Genomic DNA, 26,179 nt, shown 5'->3' with positions numbered 1-26,179 from the left:
CGTCTCCCAGGTAAATCCTGGCAACATTTAAATAAAGGCAAAACCTGCCAAAGCAACAACAAAATGGTAAGAAAAAAGAGGATGTAACAAAACTAGATTGCACTGAAAAATGTTCTTGCTACTTCAAATGTTCAGTTTTGTTGCGACTACGATACTTCACTTTTATTAATTGTTAGTTGTAATCAACTACATCTTATATTTTGATGCACAATGGTAAACTGTGATAGGTGCAATGAATTATCGTTTTTGGCAGGTCACACATATTAAATATCCAGCCGATTACACAAAGAACACGTCTTGAATCTTCGCTGAAGCCTGGACTGAAACCTCTGCTAAATGTCTTGACAACTGCAGAGCGTCAGCCTGGCTGACCTGTAAACCGTAGTGTGAGTAGGAGGCTGGAGAGGGGAATGTGGGAGAGAACTCGGTCCGTTTCTTACTCTTCTGTACAGCATTTGTTTTCTGTGTGTCTTACTTGGTCGCCAGCAGAATGCCTGTAATCCTGCGATTGAAACGCGTTTGCGTCACAGCAGAAAACGCGTGAGCCCCTCAAATTCTGGGCCCTAAAGTGTGAGACCGGACGAAACATTTGGTCCTTTCAATCCTGTGTGAGTTTGAGGTTTAGAGAACGTGAGATGACTCTTTTCTTTGCTTTTCCTCTCTCTTGTCATTTCAAGGTCACCGAGCAATGAGAGCACATCCATGGAGACTGTTTATGTCTCCATGGATACAGTTATTGACTCCGGCACTGAATATGACACTTGTGCGTTATGCATGTGTATGTTTGCACATTTCCTGCATCTCTCTCACACTCTCAGTCCGTTACCTCTATTTTCGCAGCAACCAGCTCCACGCGATTGGAAGACTTGAGTTATCTGGACAACCAAAGGGCCGCTGGACACCGGAGCTCCGTCCGCAAACACAATACAGCGGGACGCACAAGTGATGACGCCAAAGGTATTTTGGGGCTTAGCCTGAGGGTGAAATCGCTGTGTAAACACATAAACATGGTGCAGAAACTTCTGCATCTCCAATGTCTCCGCCTAAATGACCCATTTTCAAACAGCTTTGACTGTGTCCTCCCTCTCCGTCCAGGGAGATTAGTGCCATTCAAGCAAGCCGACATCATGCTCAAACCGCTGCTGTTCGAAGTCCCCGGCATCACCGCAGAGACACCTTTTGTCGGCCGGGATTGGCTCTTCACGCGCCTGGAGGAGGTCCTCGGAAAAACAAGCAGCTGCGAGGGTCGCGGCGCTGTCATTGTGGGTAACGCAGGATCCGGCAAGACCGCTATCATCTGGCGGCTGGTGACACTCAGCTGCCATGGCACGCGCACGCCGCAGGGAGGTCCCAGCATCCCTCACAGCCCCAGCTCCTCCCCTAGATGTGAGACTCCTTCCTTTATTCGGAGCAGTAATTTGTTTTTGTTCGAGTCCCAAAGCATTAGTGTAAGAAAACATTAAGAACGCTCAAAGTTGAGGTCGTACTTTCTCCGGTATGCGCCGAATTCCTGTAAAGTTTTAAGGGAAAATGTCTCTTTTCTGGAAGGTGGGGGGGGGGGGGGGGGGGTTGGTAACTGGGTCACACACTCTTCTTTCAAGTCCTCCCCTGTGGTTTTTCTGCTGATTGCAGTTGTGTGAGGAGACTGAGATTGTTGCTTTTTTCATTCCCTCTGCGAAAAAGCAAAACAAGCCAGACAACAATAAGGTTTGACATGACTTGCCATGTTTTGCGCATAGCACAATAGATACATGTTGTATGCTGTCACATGCTGGGAATGTCTGTTGTAGCATACAACTAAACACACCTGGAGATAAGAAAGAAAGTAAGGACAGATTTCATATTTCACCGGCCTTTTCCTCCAGTGCAATGAGAAGTATTTGTAGGACTATGAACGCATGGGAAACTATTACTGAAATGGTAAAACTAAAAGAATATGGCACCGTTCTTTTTTTATGTTGCATCATTGCAATGTTGATATGACTGATATCTGTACTTTATGTTTTCACTTTCATCAATTGAACAGAGGGGAAATAGCAGGAGGTGTGCAGCCATAGTTGCCAGTCTTGCTTACAGGTGCACTAATTGATTGCAGCAATTTAATCGTCTCTCTACTTCACTCCTGGCGTTCTTGTGCTCACATCGGAGACTCCATCCAACGAGTATAAATGGCAGCTTTGCGTTTGTTGTTCAGGTGGGGATAAGCAGGGAAAAGCAGCTTCCAAACAGACTGCTGACTCCCAGCAGAGCGCTGCTGCGGGTACAAGCGACAGTGCGGCGCAGAGGAAGGAGGCTGTGAGGTGCCTGGCAGCCAAGGTATCGCAAAACACACACACACACACACACACACACACACACACACACAGATTTGTTTGTCTTTGAGGACCATCGTTTTACATCTCTAACCTTAAAGTGTTGGTTCGGTGTAAAATGAGAAGTTCATTACTCATGTGCTATTTCTTGGCCAGGAGTAGTTGCTAGGCAACCCGTATACACTCAAGGAAATGAACGCTCACAAGGATAAAAATGGCGTTGTTATAGTTGGTTGTTGTATAAATGATACAGATCCCAAAAGATCATGTGAGTGAGCCATTGTGGTGTTCAGAGGTGGTGGTGAATTATTCCCTTTGGACAGAGTCAGGCTGGCTGTTTCCCCTCTGGGGAAGTCTGGTATTCATACTAAGCTCTGGTATTTATGCTAAGCTAACCAGGTGCTAGCAGTGCCTGCACATTTAATGAAAAGATACGCGACTGAGATCGATGTTCTCCTCTTACTTTCGATCAGGCAATCAGAACTACAAGCCAATCCCAGAGTCTTAACTCCACTTAAACACACTCTCACACTCAGCATCATAAACAGCACTGCTGTAAGGAGCAATGGCTGTTACAGAGGGATCGGTTCAGAGAGAGAAACACTGTTTTAAAGACCTATGATTCTGATCGTTGGAACAACATTGGAATATCATCGATTTCTCCTGTCTTTGGTGGTACATGTAGAACACGCTGCTGATTGCATCACATGGATGACATGGAAGCTGCTAAATTTACTAACTTGGCCTCAATGAGAGTTTCCATGGGAACTAGTCAGACTACTTGTGATGGTGAGGATGTTCACTCACGGTCAAGGCTGGGACCCATCTCAGCCCTATGAGCAAATACCATCGATGGGTTTTTCTGCAAAGACGTATTACTTATTATGTTAATCTACCGGACAAGCAGTTGCCATTCATCTTAATGTATTTTTGTTTCATGCTTTTGTTCTGTTTGGCTCTCCTTTATTTGTAGCGATGTGTTTCATGCGTCAGGCAGCTGTTTACGCTGCAGTTTGTCGCTCCAATAAACCAACTCTTTACTGAATGAGTTAAATAGATATTGGGCAGTAATATTAAATGAAGCTCTCGTTGTCGAGTTCCATGAGACTATATGTTATGACTTTGTTATCTCAATGATTGCTACAAACAGGATTTCTGTGCTTATATCTGGGTATTATTTTATGGTGGCCCTGATTGTTTAATATTCTGCAATACTACAATCTTAGGGATTGTTTTTCTCCTTTCATTCTTAGAATATGAACAGAAAATAAGCCCTGTCCCTCCTCCCCCTTCATATTCATCACATAAGAGCTTTTCAAGTAATTCAGGAGATTGTTCTCTGTATTATGCAAACAGTAGCTGCTTGAGCCAAAGCACAAAGACTTCAGATGATTCAGATTTGCCAATACAAATAAAATCTGCCAACAAACGAATATGCTGTGGACTGAAAGCACAAAGGTGTAAATAGTTTTAAATTCAATATTCAGACATGCCGCACGGTATAATATTAAAAGTTGTTGGGTAAACGCTATTCATACAGCCCAGTTAAACTGATCACATGGACCAACTTCATATTCAGCGGGAGCTCCTCCCATTAGATGCATGATTAAAACTTGACATGGTCCAATGCAATCATGAATTCTCCCACTGTTGAAACCTCCTGATGTATTTATTTCATTTAGACCCAAATACAGATAATTCTTTGTAACACCCTGATGAAGATAGCAACTCTGTGATGTCAGTGTTTTACCTGTCTTGTTTTTCTGTCAGGTGGTAGCGTACCATTTCTGTCAGGCTGACAATACCTACACCTGCCTGGTGCCAGAGTTTGTGCACAGCGTCGCTGCCCTGTTGGCCAGAGCGCCGCAGCTCGGCCCGTACAGGGACCTGCTGGTACAAGAGCCTCAGCTACAAAACACACTCAGCCTGCGATCCTGCGTCCAAGACCCCATCGCTGCCTTCCGCAAGGGCATCCTGGAGCCCATAGCCAGCCTGCGCAAGGGTAAGGAGGTCTACGCAAACACACACACACACACACACACACACACACACACACACACACACACACACACACAGACACGTACAAGGACAGTTTAAGACAAATGTGAGATTCAAAATTTCATAATAACATCTGTTGTACGGTGTAAAACCGCGTTCACCACGTAATTTAGGAGCCCAGCGCCATCTCCGGTCGAAAATTGATGACTCTGTGATTGTCCCTTGTCTTATTTTCTAGCTTGAGTCAATGATTTGAAACAGGGTTGAGTGTGAAACAGATGTCAGGTCATTTACATAGAGAAAAGATCAGCGTAATTTCTGCATCCCACAGAAAATCAAGGTCACAAAATGCTTGTGAATGGCGGTAATCATCAGGGCCATATTAGTCACCTTACTTCCCCACAATATAGTCAGTCAGCGAGATTGTGTTGTTACGAGCGGGTCCTCCACAGTCGCAGCCGAGGAGTGTTTTGTCTACTCCATCACTATTAAGCAGGTTTGAAAAAAAATAAATTGAGAGCCCTTCTGCCTGAGTGTGTGAGTCGTGCTCACAGAGAAGCATTGGCAGTTTAAATTATGTGAAACATGATGGATATGTCCTGTTTCAAGCTAATAAACAACAACGACCTGCGGCCCCTTTTAGCAGAATTTGATCAATATCAGCAGTTGGTGCTTTTCTCAACATATCCTGTTGTGGAAAACAATTTTAGTCTTATTAGGAATTAGATAAAGCTTGTCAAACCATCTGTCATTGTTTCCTCATGATGTGCCCCTGGGCTCTAATGCTAATCCAATGTATCTGGCTTTTTTAATGTGCTTCAACCCATTGTTTTGTTCATTTTTTGTTCTGTTCAGAACGCAGGCTACCTGAGGAGGACTACATCATATTGGTTGACAGTCTTAATGAGGCAGAATTCCATAAACCCGACTATGGGGACACCATCGCCACTTTCATCCCCAAAATAATCTCCAAATTTCCTCTCTGGCTGAAGTTGGTGGTCACAGTCAGGACGGGCCTGGTGGTGAGTGACATCAGAACTATTATTACACCTGTCTCAAAGGGTTCGGTCACCCAAATGACAATTAACACATGTTCTTACTGCACACATCTGGCTCCCACATTGAAACAATGGAAGACACTAGAGTGTGGTTCTCACTTCATTGAAATAGCTTGATAAACAGCATAGTTCGCCCAGCGCCTGGTTTCCTTCAGGTGCTCTGGTTAAAAAAAGGAAAAATCTAAAACGAACAGGGATTTTTGCCAACATTTGAAACTAGCTGTAGATGTGTGAAGTGTTGCGTATGTTTCTTAGTCAACCTGACCGAGCTGTTCTTGATTTAACAACTTCGTATTAGACTCCATGATTGTGCAATTGCTCATCAAATATTTTTGCCACTGTTCAACTTAACAACACAAAGACACGTTTTTGTACACGTTTCAGTTTGCAGTCTCAGGTTTCATGCAAACCAGAGAACTGTTGTCGTCTCCGGGTAAACATTGTCTTTCGGGGCGTGAGGGATTTTTCTGTTGCAGCACTGTGAGTGGCCTAGCTTTTTTCATTTCAGGCCGTCCAAGGCTAAATAAAATGTAAAACTAAATAATTCACAATAAGTAGAAAATACGAACTCCATTATTTTACTGCAATAGTAAAAGGCAATAATAATATCCCTAACCAGCTAAAAAACAGAAGAAGCAAAATAGACAGCAGAGAAACGTCCTTCAAATGAAAACAGTTTTATGCACTAATGTCAGCAGTATCAAGGACAGCAGCGACAAACGTCTCACTCGACAAGAGGACATGAAAATAAAGAGCCTAACGGATTGTTGAATTGGATTCGAAAGCAAATCGTAGTTAGTATATTTGTCTAATTACTAATAATTGAAGTGAAAAACTCTTTTGAGCATTGCTCTCTTGCTGTGTCACATAACGCTTCCTGGTGAACACTGATGAAATACAGCTTATAGGTTATAGAGTTTGACCTGCTAATTTCAAAAGGTCCATTTATCTTTAAAGCCCTAAATATTCCATTTCAATAAACCTTACCAAGCAAATTTTGACGTGTTTCATTAGCAGATTTTTATTTGATTTATTATTCAAAAACCTCTTACTCATGGCCAATTTTTCTAGTGCAGCATCATTCCGACGTGCCGCCTTCTTTCGTCTAAGCGCACTGGGTAGATTGTTGTGCTTTTACCGCCGGGGCGTAGACATCGCAGCTTTTGGCATCGTCAATCTCTTTAGTCTGACGTACTGTATTTTCTCACTCCGGTTGGTAATCCCACCAAACAGCAGACGCATCTGTGCAATGCCAAAGCCAGGCCTCCAAATGCTGCATGGATTACGCCCTGAATAGATGGTAATGCTACTCGTAACCTGCCGGGAGTCTGGAGCTCGACACCCGGTTACATCATTTGATTAGAGTTGACTACACAAAACACAAAACACATTTGGGGTCATTTCTTTATGATACACTTGAAGTCAGCAACCATTACATACAGCAATGTAAAGCTGGAGAGTGCAGTTATTATTCCAAACTCCAAAACATTTGCCAGAGCTGAATATTATTACACATGTTTATAGTGATTGTGTTGGGGCCAGTAAAGCTTCCAGGATCCCTGATTCCTGATCGGATCGTCATCCTCTCTCCCTTTTCTTGGCAGCTATTTCACAGGACCTCTTGTATAACAACAACATGGATATTTCACAAGCAGACGGGAAAGGTCTGAGTGCAGACCGAGACAACGGGTCAATTACTTGTCGTCGAACCAAAATGTCATTCTTCGTTAATGAGGAACTGCGCCGCAATAACATGGATCTGCATAGCTGGTTTTGGCCGGTGTTGAGCAGCTCAGGACGGCATGAGAGGAGATGAAATGTGACTCTGAGAGATGCCTGTGAGCAATGAGGGAGCTTGAGTCATTGTCACACTATTTACTGTACTGTATCCCATGGCTCTGCATGAGTCAGAGTCAACAGCATCTGAGGATTGGCTCCCTGTTTTAGTGCTTTTTAATTTCTCCCTAACTAATGCTCCAAAGACATGCAGGCGAATATTCCATTAATTTTAACGTGTTTCTGACGGCGGGTGTTATCCGTTTTAATAAAAATCACCCATAATCACTCCATTCTCTTCTCCTGCAGGACATCACGACGCTCCTTCCCTTCTCCGGCATCTCTCTGGACATCCTGCCGGACAGCAGCGATCTTGGAGCTGACCTGAGTGACTACATCCATCGCCGGGTCAACAGCAGCACTCAGGTCGCCGCCAACGTCACCACGCCAACGGGCTCGGCCCCCGACCAGCTGCTTCTCAGCAAGTTCAGCAGCCACTTGTCGACCCGCAGCCACGGCTCCATCCTGTACCTTCAGCTGACCCTGGATCTGTTCCATAAGGGCCAACTGGCTCTGAAAGGAGGAAACTACCTGGTGGTGCCTGTGTCCCTTTCAGAGGTCAGATATGAAGAGCGTTGACTACACACATTCAAGGCGTATTTGTACCCAACGGGCAGTAGTTCATGTTGGCTGAAAGGTCACTCAATATGTACAGTGTTGAGTTAAAACAACACATTTGACCGTAGGTGCGTGTTCGGACCCCCTTCTCCTCTTTCTCACTTGGTCAAGTTCACAGTCTTGCACTTAGCACCTGTCAGTCGTCCCGGTGAGCTGGCTGCCGTGAAATGGCATTTCGCCTGAAGGCCAGAACAATCAAAGCCCATGAAATCCCCAGACAAGGTACACAGGTGACAGCCGTTGGTCAGACATGTTTTCCTCAAGAAACAAAGAAAATGTGTACTGTACTCACGCGCTTAAGAAAGGAAAGAAAATGACAGGATCCAAGACTTAATCAAAGGGCCAAAAATAGCCCACAATGACTACAGCAAATGAAAGGTGCATTTTAATATTACATAATAATCAGCGCAACAGATGAGCAATTGTTATTATATACACACTAGAAATGTCATGATTTAATGATTACATAATCAATGTGAAAAAAATGATGTGGGATATTGTGAGGTTATACCAGGCAGCCATGAGCGCCCGCGTACATCAATAACCTCATGGCTTTCCTTTAGGTGTACCTGCTGATGTGTCGCGTGAGCTTTCCGGATAAAGACGCCTTTGAACGTGTACTTCCGGTGCTGAACGTGGCGCTGGCGTCTCTGCACCCACTGACGGATGAACAAATGTTCAGGGCGCTGAATGCAGGCAGTGTGAGAGGGGAGCTGGACTGGAAGGACTTCCAGCTGAGATTAGACAGCCTTAATAGATTCATGGTAAGACTTGACAGGGCTGCACATACAGGCAGATAATGATTTATACACACAAACATTTTAAGGAGTTTTCTGTATCATTTGTGTCACTAGGTGAGACGCAGGGACGGCACACGCATGCTGTGTCATCCTTCCTTCAGAGAATGGCTGGTTTGGAGAGCCGATGGAGAGAGCAGTGACTTTCTCTGTGACCCAAGGTGAGACTTGCAAGCAAAAGTCATTAGACAGCAGAAGAGTTTTTAAATATATTTGCTCTTGGTCAGTAGTGAATTGATCCCCCCCTCAATTGTTGTCAAATAAATACAATATGTCTGCAGGAGTGGCCACGCTCTCCTGGCCTTTATGTTCTCCAGACAGGAGGGCAAGTTGAACCGGCAGCAAACTATGGAACTGGGACACCACATCCTCAAGGCTCACATATTCAAGGTAACAGGAACCGTGATGCTGAGCATATAACCACTCATGGAGCTTAGAACTGAACCCATTGATTTCCAAACAAGTTTTATTGCACCAAACACTAAAACACGGGAGTGGAACCCTGTCCCCTACCACCACCCACACACATTAGCACTGCTCCGATTCATATAACCCCCGATGACACTGTGAGTATTGTTCTCTTTGAATGCATGGCCTGCATAGTGCTTTACTCCTGGGACACAATTCAAATTCTGCACCACGGATCTCATCTGAGCAAGCTTAACTCTCCCTCTCTCTCCCTCACTACCTCTGCGTCTCCTTCACACACTTGCAGGGTCTGAGTAAGAAGACAGGTGTGTCCTCCAGCGTTCTTCAGGCAATGTGGGTGAACTGCAGCACAGACAGTCTGTCTGCAGCACTGGCCTCCCTGAGGAACCTCTACACACCCAACATCAAGGTGACATACGTGTGCGCTGAATAAAAAGAAAAACACTTATCCACTCAAAAATACCTCACATATCGAGATGGGCCGATCTTTTCTTTTTTTTTTTCGTCCTGCAGGTAAGTCGTCTGTTGATGTTGGGAGGAGCGAGCTCGACCTGGTGTACAGAAGTGGTAGGACATGCCCCAATTCTGGGCGTCCACGCGCACCTGGGCCACGGGGAGATGGTGGCCCTGCTGCTGGAGATGGGTGCTCCTGTAGAGGCGGCCGCTGACAGCGGCCTGACGCCCCTCTGTCTGGCCGCCGCCGCGGGACACGTCGACATCGTCAGCCTGCTTTGCAAGAAAGGCGCCATGGTCAGTGTCACAGGCCAGGAGGAGGAGACCCAAATGTGGTTTTGGAGGGCGTTACCGTGGATTAATAGGATTTCAGTCTCTTAGCCCCATTGCGCCAGTGATAAAGTGAGCGGTCCCGGTTTTATAGCGGCCGCACTCTCAGGTTCTATTCAGGGACAGATGACACAAACAGGCCTGATCTAGGCCAGCGTAGCGGCCAGTGTTGTCCTAAGTCCTTCTGTGTTCCCCTTTATATGCCAGGTGGGCCACGCTGATAAGAGCAGCCAGTGTGCGCTGGTCCATGCTGCTCTGAAGGGCCATGCTGAAATCATCACCATCTTGCTGGGCCAAGATTGGGGAGCTGAGATTCCCACCGACCCACAGCAGCACCACAGCGATGAGACGGTCACCGGGAAAGCACAGGCAGCGCAGCAGGCGCTTACAGCCGCGGCCAGTGTGGGACACACACAGGTACGTGTGAGATCAAGGTCCCGATGACCAAACGCTCGGCCGAGATTCGGCTTTTTTTTTTACGAAGAGCGTGGTGCCCGTCCTTGCTAGGCGGGGTGGAGGATTTATCAGATGCGTTTTACTGTAGTCAAGGTCTGTCAGTGTTTTGGTTTTCTTTCCAGACAGCAAGCCAGCAACACAAAGGACTGTTAAATTGTGTTTTTCTGCAGGTGGTGAAGAGCTTGCTGGACTTGCAAGATGAACAGCTGGCATTGCAGATGGACGCACACGACTCTCTCTGGGGAGAAACGGGTGAATTTCAGATAAATTTAGCTTTCTCGCCTCTTTCTACTCATCAGTGTGGATCTGGAGTCATGCTCAAAGATGCTTCACGGTTGCATTTTGGGCACAGTTTAGAATATGAAAAACTTACCTTGAAAGCGTTGCACAGTAAGCTCTCGGAATGGAGCTGCGGGACCCCCGCTAACTGTTTTCACCATTGTGAACAAAAAATGATTGAATCGTAAACACTTTGGCTATAAATGAGCACCCGATTTATCACCATCCATCCATCTGCACAGCGCTTATCCTGCACACAGGGTCGCGAGGGAGCTGGAGTCTATCCCAGCCAACTTCAGGCGATAGACGGGGTCCACCCTGGATTGGTCGCCAGCCAATCGCAGGGCTAACAAACGACCATTCACACTCACATCCACACGCCTATGGGCAATTTAGAGTTACCAATCAATCTAATGCCCATTTATTTATCACACAAAATAATGTTTCCCAGCCATTTTTAGCTTCTAAAAAGCTGCTTGTATTCAATTGTAAGACTTTTACCTCTATCTCAGATGGGAATTGTGTTAGGTTCATTTCCTGAAAGCTTGTCCGGTGAAGCCTGCGTCTCTGGCTGCAGCACCATTAGAGTATAATGTTATTACACAGTCCCCTCCAGTGCAGGAGTAGAAAAATTGAGGGCATGGTATACTCTCTGAAACATTCCCGCTTGCATGTATTAGGCCGTTGTTTTAGGTTTCTCTTTGGCGTTAGTATCCTTTTGATTTCAGTCCATGAGCACTGATAAATTACAGCATCAGTCGAGGATACAGGTCTGATTACTGAGCCCAGGATTTGGAGTTCTTCAGGGATTACAATCACCCAACACAGTGGTGCATACAGTGTATTTCATGTTTGCAATATGATTTTTAATCATGTTCACTGGTTTAGTTTGCATATTTAAAGCAGCAGCTTCACCATCCCTGTTACTGTTTGTGCAGCTGCACAAAGTCACCTTAAACAAAGATGACCGGGCATGTCTCTTTTTCACTTTGTCTCAGATATGACAATAATTTATCTTTACAGGCGGTATTATAGAATCGACTGGTTCACTGAGGCATGTGGTCACGTGAAACATGGTGTCATTTATCAAGGGTAATTGTAGGTTAGAGAATAGCATCAATACCTTGTTTCTATCTCCAGCTGCTCAATTAGCTGAAGGACGCGGCCACTGTTTGTCAAAGTGGCGCTGGCTGGATAAGGAGGGTCCCAAATCATTTAGTGTGTAGGGTTATGGTCGGATACGAGAAAGGATGCGCAGCTTTCTGAGCAATTCAGATCCTTTACTGTAGATTTGTACTAGAACAGAAAATACAACACGTGTGTTCGAATCAAACATCTTATTGGAAATGTCTCTCTTTCTCCGTCTTTCACCCCCTGCTTCCACCTCCTTGCAAAATGTCAATTACACATTCATCTCCGCCTCGTCGTCTCACCCATATGCCGACCTCCTGTCAGTGCTGAGCGCGGCAGCAGGAAGGGGGAGGACGGAGGTGTGCGCCTTCCTTCTGGAGCGGGGGGCAGGGCTGGAGATACCCAACCGCAGGGGGATGGCGCCGCTGCTCAGTGCCACCAAACACGGCCACACGCAGGTTAGACGCAGTCTGCTCATTAACGCCCCCCCCACCCGGATGTTCATCATTTAACCGCTCCTGTCCTCTTCGTTTGTCGTCCTGCTCCAGGTTGTGGAGTTGCTGCTGAAGCAAGACGCAGACATCGAGGTCCATGAGAAGCAGGGTCGCACCGCGCTGATGCTGGCAGCCTCCGAGGGCCACACGAGCACCGTCGAACTGCTGCTGACAAAGGGTGGGGGTCCCCACCGTCCCAACTAAGGCCTTCTGACATATACATGCTGACTGTATTTGTTCCGTCTGTGGTTGCAGGCGCATCTGTGTCCGCCGCTGACCAGGAGGGGCTCACCGCACTCGGCTGGGCTTGTGTGAAGGGCCAGAAAGCCGTGGTGCAACTGCTGGCGGAGGCCGGCGCCGACCTGAACCAACCGGACAGACAGGGAAGGACTCCTCTCGACCTCGCTGCCCTCACCGGGGATGCAGATACAGTGGGTTTCATGCGGTTGTTCGTCATACATCATGTTGATGATGGTGAAAAAAAAACCTACAAAAAATGCCCTTTTCTGTTTCTCCCTGGTAGAGAGCAAAATTTCAGACCTTGGTGGAGAAGTGTGGAGCTGAAAACCCGTTGCCGAGCATAAAATGCGTCAAAGATGATTAGCAATTCATAACAGTCCACAATGAAAATAACTCTTTTTTAAACAAAGGAGTAAATCATAATCTAAAGTTAGGATGATAATAATAACGTCCTCAGGACGTCCATTTGCAATCACAGTTCATGTGGAGTTTAAACCAAATGTTAATGAAATAAATGTAATGTAATCTATTGATCAGCAGGAGAGTAATCAAAACTATCTGATAATCAAATGTTTTTTTTTCAAAACCATCAGGGTAGAGAGTTGCAGACCGATACATAATGAGTGTAATGAACCGAATTATTGAATTGCTAGAATCTCTCGTTTGAATGGAATAATGCCATGTTGTTATTGTTTGCCAGGTGCATTGCCTGGTGGAAAACGGGGCGGTGCTGGAGAGAGGCGACAACAACGGCGCCAGAGGTTCGGACCGGACGGCCGGCTGCCAGAACCCGGCTTTGGTGGCCGCGCTCCTTAAGAAGGGATCCAAGATGGGTATGAACGCCACGCTTACCTTAACGGCCCTACAGTACATCGCAGAGGAGTTCTATAGTCAGAACAAAGAAACCATTTAATCTTTAACTGCCCCGCGGCCTCTAAAGTCAACTCCTCTCCGGCTAAACGGTGTTTTCATATTTCTCTTTGACCTCATCCGATCAATGCAGACTACGATAGATTTGTGTGATGTGCTGTATTATAGCTCATATTTATCTATTTCACTGTTTTGTTCCTCTCTGACAACCAATACTCAAAGCCTTTTTTGCCCCTGTCTTTTGTCCGCCCCCGGTCCCTCTCCTTCATCCACCGAAAGGCTACAAAACGGCTCCACACGATCGATCAGGTACAAGATTGATGCGAGGCACAGAGTCAAAGAGACCAGACGAGACAGATATTAGGAAGATAAATATTTGTACCCGTTCATCAGGTCACGCTACGTGGGCTATGGCTTCCTCCAAACCAGACATTCTCCTCATCCTGCTGCAGAAGCTGATGGAGGAGGGGAACATGCTTTACAAGGTATATCAGAGGAAATGTCGCCGGACGGTGTGTTGGTCAAAACGTAGTGGACCCTGCGGGCACCTTTGTTTAAATAGACTTCAAGCGAGGTGTGTGGCGGATGGGTCGTCACAAATGGTCTTCTCTTCTCTTCCTGGGTGTTTCTCAGAAGGGCCGAATGAAGGAGGCAGGCCAGCGTTATCAGTATGCCCTGAGGAAGCTGCCGCGGGACGGGCAAGGAGAGGAGCTGAAAGGGCTCAAAGACCTGCGGGTCTCCCTCTATCTAAACCTTTCCCGCTGCCGCAGGAAAACCAACGTAAGGCTCACAGCTGTAACAAACCGCTCACGCTCACTTTTTAACGCCGGCAGGTTTATTAGACGCCGAGGGGACGGCAAGGCGAGCTAGATGGTTCCTCAAGATGTGTCATTTATTCCCATCAACATTAAAAGATAATGGCAGTAACTATCTATGCTTTTCATCTTTACTTCCAAAGTCTCTCCGGCAAACCGAATGTACGTGGAAGACCTGGAACCAGGCGCTGACGTAATGAATAACCGCGTGCCGTTAGTGTGGAGATAGATGTGTGGGGCCTGCAGCCAGGTCGGGGACCCACCCTGGTGATGACAGACGTCCTAACAGACTGTGTAAAAATGCCGTCCTTAAGGGTCACTGTGGCCGATGAATAATGGAGCAGATAATGTGATGTGATAAGGTCATTCTCCCCGGCAGACCGGCGAGCGCACTCTCTTTCTCTGTTGTTTACAGTGGATAGTGGACCGGCTAAATCCTCATATTACAGCAGAATGCAGCCAGCAAGGGGCCGGCAGAGAGAGACTACATGATACCGTCATTAAACATTCAGCGGAGAAGTTCGCGATCCCACGTTCAAGGCTGCCAGTTTGACCTCACTCTCAAGGACAGAATCACAATGTGCTCGTGGTCATTAAATATTCACCTGAGAGTGATGATGAGAGCAGTAACGAGGTGGCAAAAAAACTCTCTGTGCGTTTTTCTTTCTGCTCCCGGTCAATATAAATGATTACAGCAAAGCTTCTGTTTCATTTGAACTTTAGAAACATTATTATGAAGAAGTCAACACAAACACTATTTTTATTGGAATGGCTTTCGGTTACTTCTGCAAAACAGACACTTTCCATGGCTTTTGGTTGAATGAATTGAGATCGAAGCACTAAATGCACTTTTTTTTTCCTGAAAACACAGGATTTTGGGATAGCTGAAGAGTTTGCAACAAGAGCCCTGGAACTCAAACCCAGGTCTTATGAGGCGTATTATGCCAGAGCACGTGCCAAGAGGAGCAGCAGGTACGAGCACGTTCAACATGATTCTTTCATCTCGCTCAATGGAAAGCATGGGAGGCTACGTCTCTGGAGATGAAGTCTTTTCTTTAAAGTTCACTTTCTTCGTCCTCCACAGGCAGTTTGCGGCGGCGCTGGCGGACCTCCACGAGGCGGCGCGAGTCTCCCCGTCCAACCGGGAGATCCGCCGCCTGCTGATTCGGGTGGAGGAGGAATGCAAACATCATCAGAAGGCATCCGGCAACAACATGGCACAGGGTTACAGCAGGGACCCGCACACCCACCACCACCACCAGGCCCCAGAGGAGGAGGCAGACGTCTATTCCCAGGGAAGCCTGGAGAGGCCGGGCCCCGCCGAGCGGACCGATGCAGAGCGGGAGGAGGAGAGAGAGGAAGGAGACGAGGGCAGCCTGCACTGTGGGAAAAGTCCAGAATTCTGGCCCATGAATCCGTACGCTCCAAAAAGGATCTTTGGTTTAGCCGACCAGTTGCCATGTTTCCCTCAAGAGGAATATGTGCAGAACCAACTTTTTGTGGACTTGCCCGAGCCTGTGACAGGCAACAGGCAGACCCAGAACCAGGGACTCGGCAGGACTCAGCACCACTGCCACTCCCTCCAGTCAGGGGGCCGAGTTGGGGGTAGGCCTCTCTCGCTGTGCGGCCCGTCCAGCCCGCTGCCCGGCAGACGTATGTCCACCTCCCTGAGGCCCGCGCCGCTGCTCGGTGTGGACATGGGCCACGGGTTAGCCAACGAACACTGTGGACTCAGTCCCACTGAGCTCTTTCACCCCATGTCCCCCAACAGCTCCTCCCCACCTGGGCCTCTCCAGATGTACCAACCGCGCTCCTCCAGCTTCTCCAGGGGCTCTGACAGACTCTCCACCCACTCGGCGGCTCTGGATGGCCTGTCTCTTGCTCTGGGCTCCGGTATGGAGGTCAGGAGGGATTGTGGTGGTGGTGGAGGAGGAGGGACAGCAGGCTCAAGGGGCTCCAGCTCCAGTCAGGCCTCCAGCGGGAACCTGTCGGACGGCGGCAGGCAGCAGGTGTCGGACGCCCCGTGCCCCATCAAGAGCAGCGGCAGCTTCAAGACGAAGCCGGAGCCGAAGGCCCGGCCTTTCATGGGAGTGATGGACAAGTCGGTGCGAGTGCAAGGCCAGCAGACCGCCGGCCTGAGCCGACAGGGGCAAGGAGGAGGGCCGGAGACTTTCAGTATGTCAGTGATGGAGTTTCAGGGGTCGAACAGTGAGTACAAGCGCACTCCCTTCCAGGAGCAGCCGTCTGGAAGCCAGGCCGCCAGCCAGCAGCACGGTCGGGAGTTTGGAGAGAGGCTCCACCAGCGAGAGGCCAGAGGCACAGCGTCCTCCCAGCTACGCTTCCCCGACGGGAGGCACCGGCAGGCGAGCCTAACCAGGGACAACCCGGCTCTGCATATGGCTCCCATCAAACCCAAGCGCTCGTTTATAGAGTCCAACGTCTGATTAAGGAAGCTCAGACACAGGCCGGGTCCAACAAACAGGGTCCCAATAAGGTAGCAAGGGGGACGGCTTTGACAACAGCTCCCTTCCCCGAGCCGGTTTTGTAGAGTCATGCTGCTGCACTGCATTTACAATCTAGAACCAGTGTTCAACTCAGGCTCCTCTGCTTTCGCTTACTTGTCTAGAGCTACACTAGTATATTCAACAAAACCAGACATGCATTAAGTAGGGATTAAAAAAAAAAAAAGTATGTTGTCTTTTAATTTATTATAACAAATATAAAAGTCAGAGAAAGCTTTGTGCACAAATATATATATATATATATATATATATTTAAAAAATCATGCTTTTAGTTGCTGGCTAGGACCATTTATATCGTCAAGTGTCTTTTAAGAAACATTTATATTTGTACGGTCTACACTATTTGCAGATTATATATTTCCCTGTAAGTAGTTATCTGTCAGCATTACAGGCTTCAAAAGAAATGACTGCGTGCTTCAGAGTCTTTTTCTTGGTACATTTGATAAAAAAAGGAGCTGTACAGTTAGAGTTTTTGTCATAATCTAATATTGAATTGATTGCTTCAAGATTCACTGTATGTTATTTATTTTTGCACAGCAGAGAGCATATTCATATAGTGTTTATTGGTTTATTTGGATACAGAGAGAGAGGGAGAGCGCATTTACGCGAGCAACAGTCGAGGATGGAAAATCGAGACTTTGTACACAGCTTTATGTCCACAGCTTTCATATACTCGTCTCAGATCATCTATGATTACAAAATGTTACCACATCATCATTGTGGTAAAATAAAATGTCAATGGAGTATTACATTTCCACATCTACTTCTTTCACAGTATAATCCATAAAATGTTTTGTAAGATTCAGTTGTGTATGCATGGATAAAAGGTACAACCTAATTTATCTAAACATACCACCATCAACAAAAAGTGCTTGTATGAAATTGACGTTGCAAATTCTCAGTGTTGCAGAAATATCTTCATTAATGACATTTATTTCATTAAATGCTGAATCATAATGTATAGTTCTTGCACAGAGAACTAAACGTGAAGCACCTTTCCAACGGTGTTGTAACAAGCGAGATCCTGCAACAATCGTAGCAGCCATATGTTTAAAGATTACCTTGCAATTAGTGCAAATAGTGGTTTTCAGTAAGGTAACCAACATTAACTCATGTTTAATCGCCATTCCTGATCCAATTATTGTTTTCTGGTAATTAGATCAGAACGCTATCAATTCATATAAAATACAATTAAGGCTTCCCAATCACATTTTCTTCATTTTAAAGCTGTTAAAGCTTTAAAGTATCTTTATATCCAACAAGCTTTTAAAATAAACTGTTTTTACGGTAAAGCTAATCAAAAGATTGATTTATTTTCAGAAACCTGGAGCCTACAGTGTTGTTTACATTTTAGTATCATGTGGTTTTTAAACGGAACTTGCCATAATAGCTGATGTCCAGGCCACTGGGACGGCTTTACTTATCAACACATCCAGCAGAGCATGAAGCCACCTGATGAAGCTAACATTTACTCTCTTTTATCTCTGATTTTGGTCTCCACCATCTCCTGGGGGAAATATCTGGCTCTTACCAGTAGATCTATAGACCACAAAGCCAAAACCACATTAAAACTTGGTCAAAGCTTTGTTATTATAATCATTTTGATTATAGCTGCTTTAAAGTTGCATTCTTGATCTGGCCAAAGGGTTGCTCCCATGGTATCGGCCTGTATCTACTTAACGAAATGTTACAGTCAATAAACTCAATAAACTGAAAGTAGATACTCTCCAGTGGTTTAAGACAACATTTTTCCAAATTAACGCAAAACACAGAAACGACCACAGTGGGCAGAGGCCTCATTTACAACTAAATAATTTGGACCCATACTTGAAATGATGGGACCTCTGTCTACTACAGGGAAATCTTTGGGTCACTGTGAGCCTTTCAGATGCTAGTGATTGGTTTTCCATCGGCCGATAGCCATCTTCAGGGTGTGATTAGGGGTGAGCAGAGTCGTCATTAAGGGGAGGTTGGTCATGGGGCTGGAGCGGTTCTTCGTGCCGATCCAGCTATCGATGGCCTCTCTCTCATACGAGTATCCATCTGTTGGCAAATGTCCGGTTTGTTCAAATCCCAAAAGCAAAATGAAGAAAAAAGTGACGTTCCGAGTCTCATGAGTCGACTCTGTGGGTGTCGTTGTGTCTGAATTGTGTCGAGTGGAGACGGTCTGATCTCCGCTTACCGGCAGCAATGACTGGTTCCCTCATCAGCTCTCTGGTGATTGGACACAAGAACTCATCAGGAATCCCCGAACACACCGAATCGCTCTTCAGCTCCTCCACCTTCCTCAGGAGTTTACCGCGGAGGCCTACAGACTCTGTGCACACACACACACACACACAAGGAAGAGAAAAGGGACCAATCAAGACTGTGTGTGCGCTCATTAACGAGCCCCACTGACCCAAACACTGACATAAACTATCATAACGAATATCACGGTTTTGAGCATTTGTGATTCTTCTTTTCACTGGCGGATGGGGAATGTGAGCGTGGGTGAGAGCGAACATGGTGGGAGCGGATCATGTGTTACGGCTGTCTAATTCATAGTCGAACACTTACGCAGGCACAGTTTGAATAGTGTTGCTTCGGCAAAACACTCTGATACGAGACCGGACTGCTGAAAACGGAAAGATTTGAGTTTAAGATTTGTTTTGACTACAGATGAACACAAAGCACTTTGTCGGCTCCCTGATGATTTTCCTGTTTTATTTTGTTATGCTGGCTCTTTAGATGAAAAGCACACTCATTGATTTCCCTCCCACCGTTGCGGTCTTTCATTGCAGCAGCAACAAATGTTGCCTCTGTTCTCCAAGTTAGGAGGGATTCTCACAACGCTCCTGAGAAGTGAACAATGCGAACGCCAGCTGTCACCGCGGCGGAGCTGTGTAAACTGAGGAGTGATTGACAGTCGCTGTGGGATGGAAATGACGGCAGGGAAATAAAACAAACATTTGCCGATTACTTCTTGACGGATATTGGCCGAGCTGCTAGACTGACATCAACGGCACAGCACTCCTACTTTAGGCTTGGGTGTTCAAAAATAAAGTCCAATAAAGCTAAAGATTTTTCTCATTAAGGACAAAGAAAACAAGAAGCTCTATTGATAATATGATGTAAATCCACCTCACACCTTACGGGAAATACGGCTTCGCTGATGCGATTATGCAACTGTCGAAGTGCTCTATATTACACTCAATACCCCCAAGAGTGGGCTTATATTCTTAACACAGGGGGGCAAAGGCGAGCTTTGGGACTACGACAGGCCGAGAGGCCGCTGAAGTGTCATCGCGCCCGCTGAGCTGCGTGCGTCCTCCTCACCTATGTGCAGCTCAGACGTCAGCGTCTCCTTGGTGAGGCTGAGCAGCTCTGTCCCGTCGATGTTGTTGGCCCTGAATTTGTCCACCAATCCCTGAAGGCCTTCCTCCACCAGCCACGCAGACACATCCCCCTCCGACCAATCGCTGACCAGCAGCTTGGACCGACTCGCCGGGGTCCTCTCTGCGAGGGGGAGTGAAAGCGAGACACTCAGTTCGTTGTGCCGCTGCGGCGCCCTTTGAAAAATGGCCAAATACTCTCCATGCAACACTCCCGCCGACTAGTTCCTGACTAAGGGGGGGGGGCAGTGCCCGGCAAAGCGTGAGTACAGAGAGGTGGAAAGAAATGTCCGAAGAGGTTCATTGATATTTTCATCGTTCACGCAAGATAAAACCAAAAGCTTGAAGGAGCGATTTTATTTGCGGACAGAAATGCCAGAGCAAACATGAACAACACACACGAGCAATCACAGTCACGACAACATTATTTGATGGGTTTCTGCACACATTGTATGATGGCGGATGTCTCATTTAGTGATTTATACTGATTACAGAAAGGAATATTTTCCTGCTTCCTACCTTCACTTGATGTCCGATCAGAACTTTCTGGAACACACACAAAGGAGCAGGCGACTGTGAACACAAGCAATGCCATGCAATGTTTCTGCAAACAGACTGAAGAGTGATAAGAGGGAAAGAAAACCCTCTCAGTGCAACACCGGTTTGTCTTTGAAGGCAAGATGAAACCAGTTTATTACACAACATCCAAACACCAGCTACGTGCAAATCTGCTTAAGATTCGACAACAGACGCACAGTTGGCATTTTAAAACCAGCTCCTGTGCTTTAAGGCTAAAGACTTATTGACTTAAATTAAAACTAAACTAACCCGGCGACGACCTCCCGCCTTTCCATTGGACACACGGTTCAGTAAAGGGGACGGACAAAAAAGGAGATCGCAAAACAAATGCAATCCATCAACCAAATAGAAATGTTACTCTACTGGAGTGTGTGTGTGTGTGTGTGTGTGTGTGTGTGTGTGTGTGTGTGTGTGTGTGTGTGTGTGTGTGTGTGTGTGTGTGTGTGTGTGTGTGTGTGTGTGTGTGTGTTTTCCCACCATGGTCAGTGCACCCATCCTCCAGCCTCCAGATGTTTACGGTCTTATCCATCGATCCTGTAGCGATAAGTGGTGAAGTTGGAGAGAAGCAGCAGGCCGTCACATACCTGCAACAGAGGACACCCTCAATCCCTGCGTGTTGTGTTCTGTGCAATAACAGGAAGAGTAACAGAAAGGACCAGCGTTGTTTCCGACCGTCGACGTGTTTCGATCCAAAGGACATTTGAAAGTTGAGTGGAAACTGAAGCTGGAAATGTAAAACTTGGGAGAGATATTTTTGAAAGCACATAAGTTGTTAAAGCAACTTCAAAGATAATAGTGATTCTGTGAGCATCCGATCCTCGAGCAGGTCGATTCAAAGCATTCAGAAACTGAAGCCAAAAAAATCCCCAAATCTCAGACCCGAGTCTCGCAGCAGCTGCAAAGCCCCCGCCTGAGGATCTGAGGCCGCAGTTGGGCTTTTACAGGTTTAGAGGGCGGGCACTAAGGCTCAATAAATATGTGCAATATATGCAAATGCCCTCAATCAGAGGGCCAATTCAGCGACGCTTACCACATCAAAGGCTGCACTGAGGAAATAAAGAGGTAAAAGGACATTTTCAGAAGATTCAAGGAAGTCAAAGCCCCGTTAATGAGGACATTCTAAGCTGGATTGCTGGTGTTGATCCACAAAAGTCAGTTGACTTTAATCAATGTTTCTAAAAAACCTCCAATGAGAACTTGGAGAAAGTAATGCAAAGTAATGCATGTAATGTTATATTATCACTTGGAGTTTCCTGGAGGCTTTTTCTCAAGTGTTGTGGTACTTCTTTTTTTTTGCCGTTTATCCACTTTCTCACTACTTGCCTCGTCTACTTCCACTTCAGAGTGGTTTTCCAAAATGACTTTCATTTGCCTCTGTGAGGGGAAGTGAGCTTTTTGCCTTTCATTCACAGGTGGTAGGATGGACTTAAATAGCTTGTGAGTGTGATCATTCAGCCGGGGCTTATGAGTACATGTATGTGCCGGGGAAGAGAGAAAGCAGACCTTCCGTTTTCTAAAAATAATAAACGCATGTAGTTTATACTCACTAATCCATCAACCGGTGCTGCTTTTCCTTAAGGTGGGATATTGTTGTTAACAAAAAGGTCAAATGTCAAAACCTGACTTTCACTTGTTTTATACAAGCGATTAATTTATGAAATCAATTACTAATGAAACCAGCTTTAGAAATATCTCTATGTGACGTCTCATATTTGTCCTTTTAAATAATTCCAGGAATCCTTATCTGTTTGGTTTGTTACCAAAGAAACAGTGTGAAAGGCCTCTTTCAGGAATTCACACAAACTACAATATGCCAATATAAGATTTTGAAGACACAAATACATATAACAATTAGTCATTCAAAACTAATGAAAACCACTGACAAGATATCCCGTCTTGCGAGATGAGAGAGAGAAAATGAACGTATTTATCAGTTTATGGTCATTCCTGCTTATCTTCAATAAGAAAATACAGTCAACAAAGCTTGACCACGTAAACATAAGTGAGTATTTACCTCTTGTGTTGGTTCAATGTGTAAAGCAAAACTGCATTCACCTGCAAACACACAAAACAATGGGTAAATATGTTGTGGTGAATGGAGTTGTTTATAACATAACCTGTTACTAGCGAGGACATTTAAAAAAATAAGAGGAACTTACAGCATCATAGACTGTGACAGTTTTGTCCACAGATCTGAATGGAAAAAAAGAAAAAACTATGTAAGCAATATTTTAGATAATAATAATGACTCTCCGGTTCATAATGTCAGCATTCATACATTGAGTATTACAGCAATCTATGTCTCCATCTAGTGGCTACGATTTGGTATCGCACTCTTATACTCCCCTGATCCCAAATATATCAAGAACAACTGATTAGAGATCAGTAAAGCTTAACAAGTTGACATTTTGAAAAAGGTTTGAAACCTTCAAAATGTGTCTTTGTGGCCTTTGTATATAATCTACCCAACTGCCGACGGTCTCTCAAAGCGCGCTAATCATATCACAGGTATCCATTGGTTTAAAAAACATTTTAAGCTCCCTTGAAGCAGAAATAATCACACAAACAATTGTGTTTGCAACATCCAAAGTCCTGCATCTGCCTTGTTAAGCCTATTAAAGATCCTACCCGGAGACAAGCAGCTGCCCGTCTGAGGAGTAAGCACAGGAGAGGACCGGGGCCGCCTGGCCAGTCAGCGTGTGCAGGAGCTGCATCTTATAGCCTACACGAGAGCGAGAGAGGGGGTGAGAGAGAGACAACAGCAATAAACACACCATCACAGATCAAACTGACTGGCAGGTCACTGATAACAGAAGGCAAAGAGAAGGGGTGCAGTTTAATGCAGAATATTGAGAAAATATCAGGGCTGTAATCGCAGTTAATAAAGAAACTACACGCATCGATATGCAGCTGGTGGGAGGTTGAAGCCATGACTGAGAAGACACCAGCTAGAAAGAAAACTTTCGGTATGCAAACGAGCAAAGACACGGCGTGTCCGTCTACCTCCAGAGACAAACTTGTCAACGGCCCAGATCTTCAGGAGACTGTCTTGTCCACAGGACGCCAGGCGGAACTGCACGACTTGACTACCTTAAAGGGCAACAAACAAACAAACAAATGATACTGTGTGACCAAAGACCATATTCAATCTTTCCCACGTAGCAACCAGCCTGTGGAAGCGGTTTCCCCTCACACTGAAATTAGAATAAGGCCAAAAGAGCTTTGCGTGCGCCTGACGTCACTTTGACCAACCTGAGAAGATGCTGGATGTTAATATGACAGTAGTGTCCCCTCCTTTACTCCAATCGTTATTTTCTATGTAGGAATTGGTTGCAGAATGCAACGGTAGTTATTGTAACTAGGCATGCATTATTATCTGCCAAAATGAGTGATGCTGACAGAAAAATGAAAAAGGAAATTGCAGAATTGTATAGGCCACTTTCTTAAATGATAGTTTTATATTTGCATATCTATTTATAGATTAATTTTAATCCCAAATAAAATGTCATGGTATCTCATATTTACTGCTCATATTTGATAAAAGGTGTCGTCGTTCGGCTCAATAACATGCCTCTGTACACATCTCTGGCAAACATTTTCACGATAAGACTTGAGGAATTCTTTAAAAAAAAAAAAAACATTGACTAAAGAACATTTTACTTAATCATTTCTCTACTCCCAAATGCTGCCAGAGACACTCGACTCGCAGAGTAGAAGACAAACACGCAGCAATGGTTGTCACCACTGAGGATGCTGGGAGCGAAGGTGCAGCATGTGACCCCCAGGTCGTGGGCGTTTTTCTCGGCGTGCAGCTGGTTCATGTCCAGGTCCCACAGACGCATGTCTCCGTAGGTGGAGCCGCTCACGAACACCTGACTGCAGGGGCTGAAGGAGCAGGCTACCATTGTGGTGTCATTCACGGCTCCGGTCCTTCACAAACACAACCGACAGAGCAGCTGCATCAGCGGGCAAATCTCGTATCGCCATTGTTCAAGTATAGTATCACGGTGGGGGGGGGGACTGGTCGCTGGTAGCTGGAAAGGGCAAATATTATGTCACGCTACTGCAAACAGTGGTGCGAGGAGAGCTGTTAGCACTAAGGTCTCCGCTCCATTTGTCAGGATATCAAAGAGACTTGTACTGTGTTCATGAATGGCCCTGCGATTAACAGTTTATCTTCATTATCAGTCAATATGCTGAATGCTTTATGGATTTGGAAAATCAGGGACAGAACCCACGCGAATGAATTGGCTGTTGGTGTCAAATGTACCTGCGCAGCTTTTTGGAGGGGAAATCCCAAAGGGCCAACGTGCCATCCGATGCTCCGGATACCAGGTGTGCCGAGTCGGGGGAGAGCGCACAGATCCTCACCGGACTACGGCCAGGATGCTCCAGCACGGCCTCGATCTCGCCCGTGGCGGTGGACCAAACCATTGTGGTTGCATCGGTCGAGCACGAGGCCAAGAACTGTCCGCAGGTGCTGAAGCAACAGCAGTGGACGCCGTATCCGTGTCCTGACAGCGGGGAGAAGGGCAGCTCCGAGAAGTCGCGGCTGCTGTAAATCCGGAGGGTTTTGTCGCCGGAGCACGTGGCGAAGAGTTTGCCGGAGAAGGCGCACCAGTTGACGTCATCTCGATGGTCTTGTAAAGTGCAGATCAGAGATGTCATTTGTAGAGCCGGTCCTTGGGGGAGCGTTCGAGGGAATGGGAAGAGCAAAAGGATCCAGTTTAATCATAATTAATGATGCACTAATGTTTATCACTCATATGTCGTATTAGCATCACATATAGCATATACATATACAAGGAAATATTATGACGTATCATGTACATATTATATAATCCTGTATTATTATGGTAAAGGGCAAGTTTCAACTACAATTAACACTATTGCTTGTGAATTTATTTCAAGCTAAAAAGAAAACATACATTATTATTTTTTATGTCAGATAAAAGTTGTGGCGTAAAAGGCATAGTTCCCTTTCTGGTAAAAGTCTGAGCACGAGGACGAGAAACGCTCAGGTTCAACACGATTTCCTCAGGACGGCACGTAGATGCAGTACTTTAGTAAATGTGACCATGTGACCACAGCAAACGGCCATTTCCGACCTGTGCTTCTTTCCACCGGGAGCAGGAACCTTCTGCAGAGCTCACGGCCGAGCTCATTCAAAGAAACACACCAGCAACATACAACTCAGTCGTTGTTGTCTGAAATGAACATTTCATTTGCCGTCCAACCGCTAACAGGCGCGGGACGACGGAACCCCGCGGGGACGCTGTTGCTGTGGTGACTGTGGCTAACATTGAGCTAACGCTCGAGCTAACGGCTTTCTACGTCATGTTATGAAGCCAAGAAGCGGGGAAACGAGCCGCGGCAGTAAACAGCCCGACGAGCAAACTCGGTTAATGAATCTGACTGAAACGTAAGCTGACGTTACGTCTGACCGCGGCAGCGTACTTTACCTTTCTCCTGACGTTTTGTCCCTTCAATTCGGCGTTGTTTACTTCCTCCTCCAACAGCTGACCGTGACCGTGACGCGCGTGACGTCACGCTGAAGTTGGGACTAAGTTAAAAGCTTGAGCTCAGTA

General features: G+C 46.1%; 2 protein-coding genes across 4 annotated transcripts in view; one reads left to right on the top strand and one right to left on the bottom strand.

Annotated features, from left to right (window-relative positions):
- Positions 1-17,382, top strand: part of LOC120808255 (protein TANC1) — a 28,634-nt gene extending 11,252 nt beyond the window's left edge. The window contains exons 8-29 of the mRNA XM_040161018.2: positions 841-957; positions 1,096-1,386; positions 2,195-2,316; positions 4,083-4,314; positions 5,166-5,332; positions 7,454-7,762; positions 8,386-8,586; positions 8,677-8,780; positions 8,901-9,009; positions 9,335-9,457; positions 9,562-9,798; positions 10,039-10,248; positions 10,458-10,539; positions 12,022-12,155; positions 12,246-12,369; positions 12,447-12,622; positions 13,132-13,264; positions 13,581-13,610; positions 13,695-13,786; positions 13,935-14,081; positions 14,988-15,088; positions 15,201-17,382. Coding sequence (XP_040016952.2) covers positions 841-957; positions 1,096-1,386; positions 2,195-2,316; positions 4,083-4,314; positions 5,166-5,332; positions 7,454-7,762; positions 8,386-8,586; positions 8,677-8,780; positions 8,901-9,009; positions 9,335-9,457; positions 9,562-9,798; positions 10,039-10,248; positions 10,458-10,539; positions 12,022-12,155; positions 12,246-12,369; positions 12,447-12,622; positions 13,132-13,264; positions 13,581-13,610; positions 13,695-13,786; positions 13,935-14,081; positions 14,988-15,088; positions 15,201-16,560 — 4,601 coding nt within the window. The 3' untranslated portion in view covers positions 16,561-17,382. The remainder of the gene's footprint in view (positions 1-840; positions 958-1,095; positions 1,387-2,194; positions 2,317-4,082; positions 4,315-5,165; positions 5,333-7,453; positions 7,763-8,385; positions 8,587-8,676; positions 8,781-8,900; positions 9,010-9,334; positions 9,458-9,561; positions 9,799-10,038; positions 10,249-10,457; positions 10,540-12,021; positions 12,156-12,245; positions 12,370-12,446; positions 12,623-13,131; positions 13,265-13,580; positions 13,611-13,694; positions 13,787-13,934; positions 14,082-14,987; positions 15,089-15,200) is intronic.
- Positions 17,147-26,179, bottom strand: wdsub1 (WD repeat, sterile alpha motif and U-box domain containing 1). 3 transcript variants are annotated; one of them, XM_040161030.2, is made up of 12 exons: positions 26,054-26,179; positions 24,862-25,273; positions 24,334-24,521; positions 23,595-23,681; positions 23,220-23,313; positions 22,751-22,784; positions 22,606-22,646; positions 21,069-21,175; positions 20,532-20,585; positions 19,957-20,136; positions 18,821-18,955; positions 17,147-18,681 (listed from the first exon to the last, which is right to left on the bottom strand). In XM_040161030.2, exons 2-12 carry the CDS (start codon positions 25,257-25,259, stop codon positions 18,530-18,532), a joined length of 1,470 nt encoding a protein of 489 aa, XP_040016964.2. In that variant the 5' UTR covers positions 25,260-25,273; positions 26,054-26,179; the 3' UTR covers positions 17,147-18,529. The 3 variants fall into 3 exon arrangements, with proteins under 3 accessions (XP_040016964.2, XP_040016985.2, XP_040016997.1); XM_040161051.2 differs by having other exon boundaries at positions 20,532-20,558; positions 26,054-26,138; XM_040161063.2 differs by lacking the exon at positions 20,532-20,585 and having other exon boundaries at positions 26,054-26,138.

The sequence above is a fragment of the Gasterosteus aculeatus genome, chromosome 12, assembly GCF_964276395.1.
Source record: "Gasterosteus aculeatus chromosome 12, fGasAcu3.hap1.1, whole genome shotgun sequence".
NCBI lineage: Eukaryota > Metazoa > Chordata > Actinopteri > Perciformes > Gasterosteidae > Gasterosteus > Gasterosteus aculeatus.
This window is presented reverse-complemented; position numbering and strand designations above follow the sequence as displayed.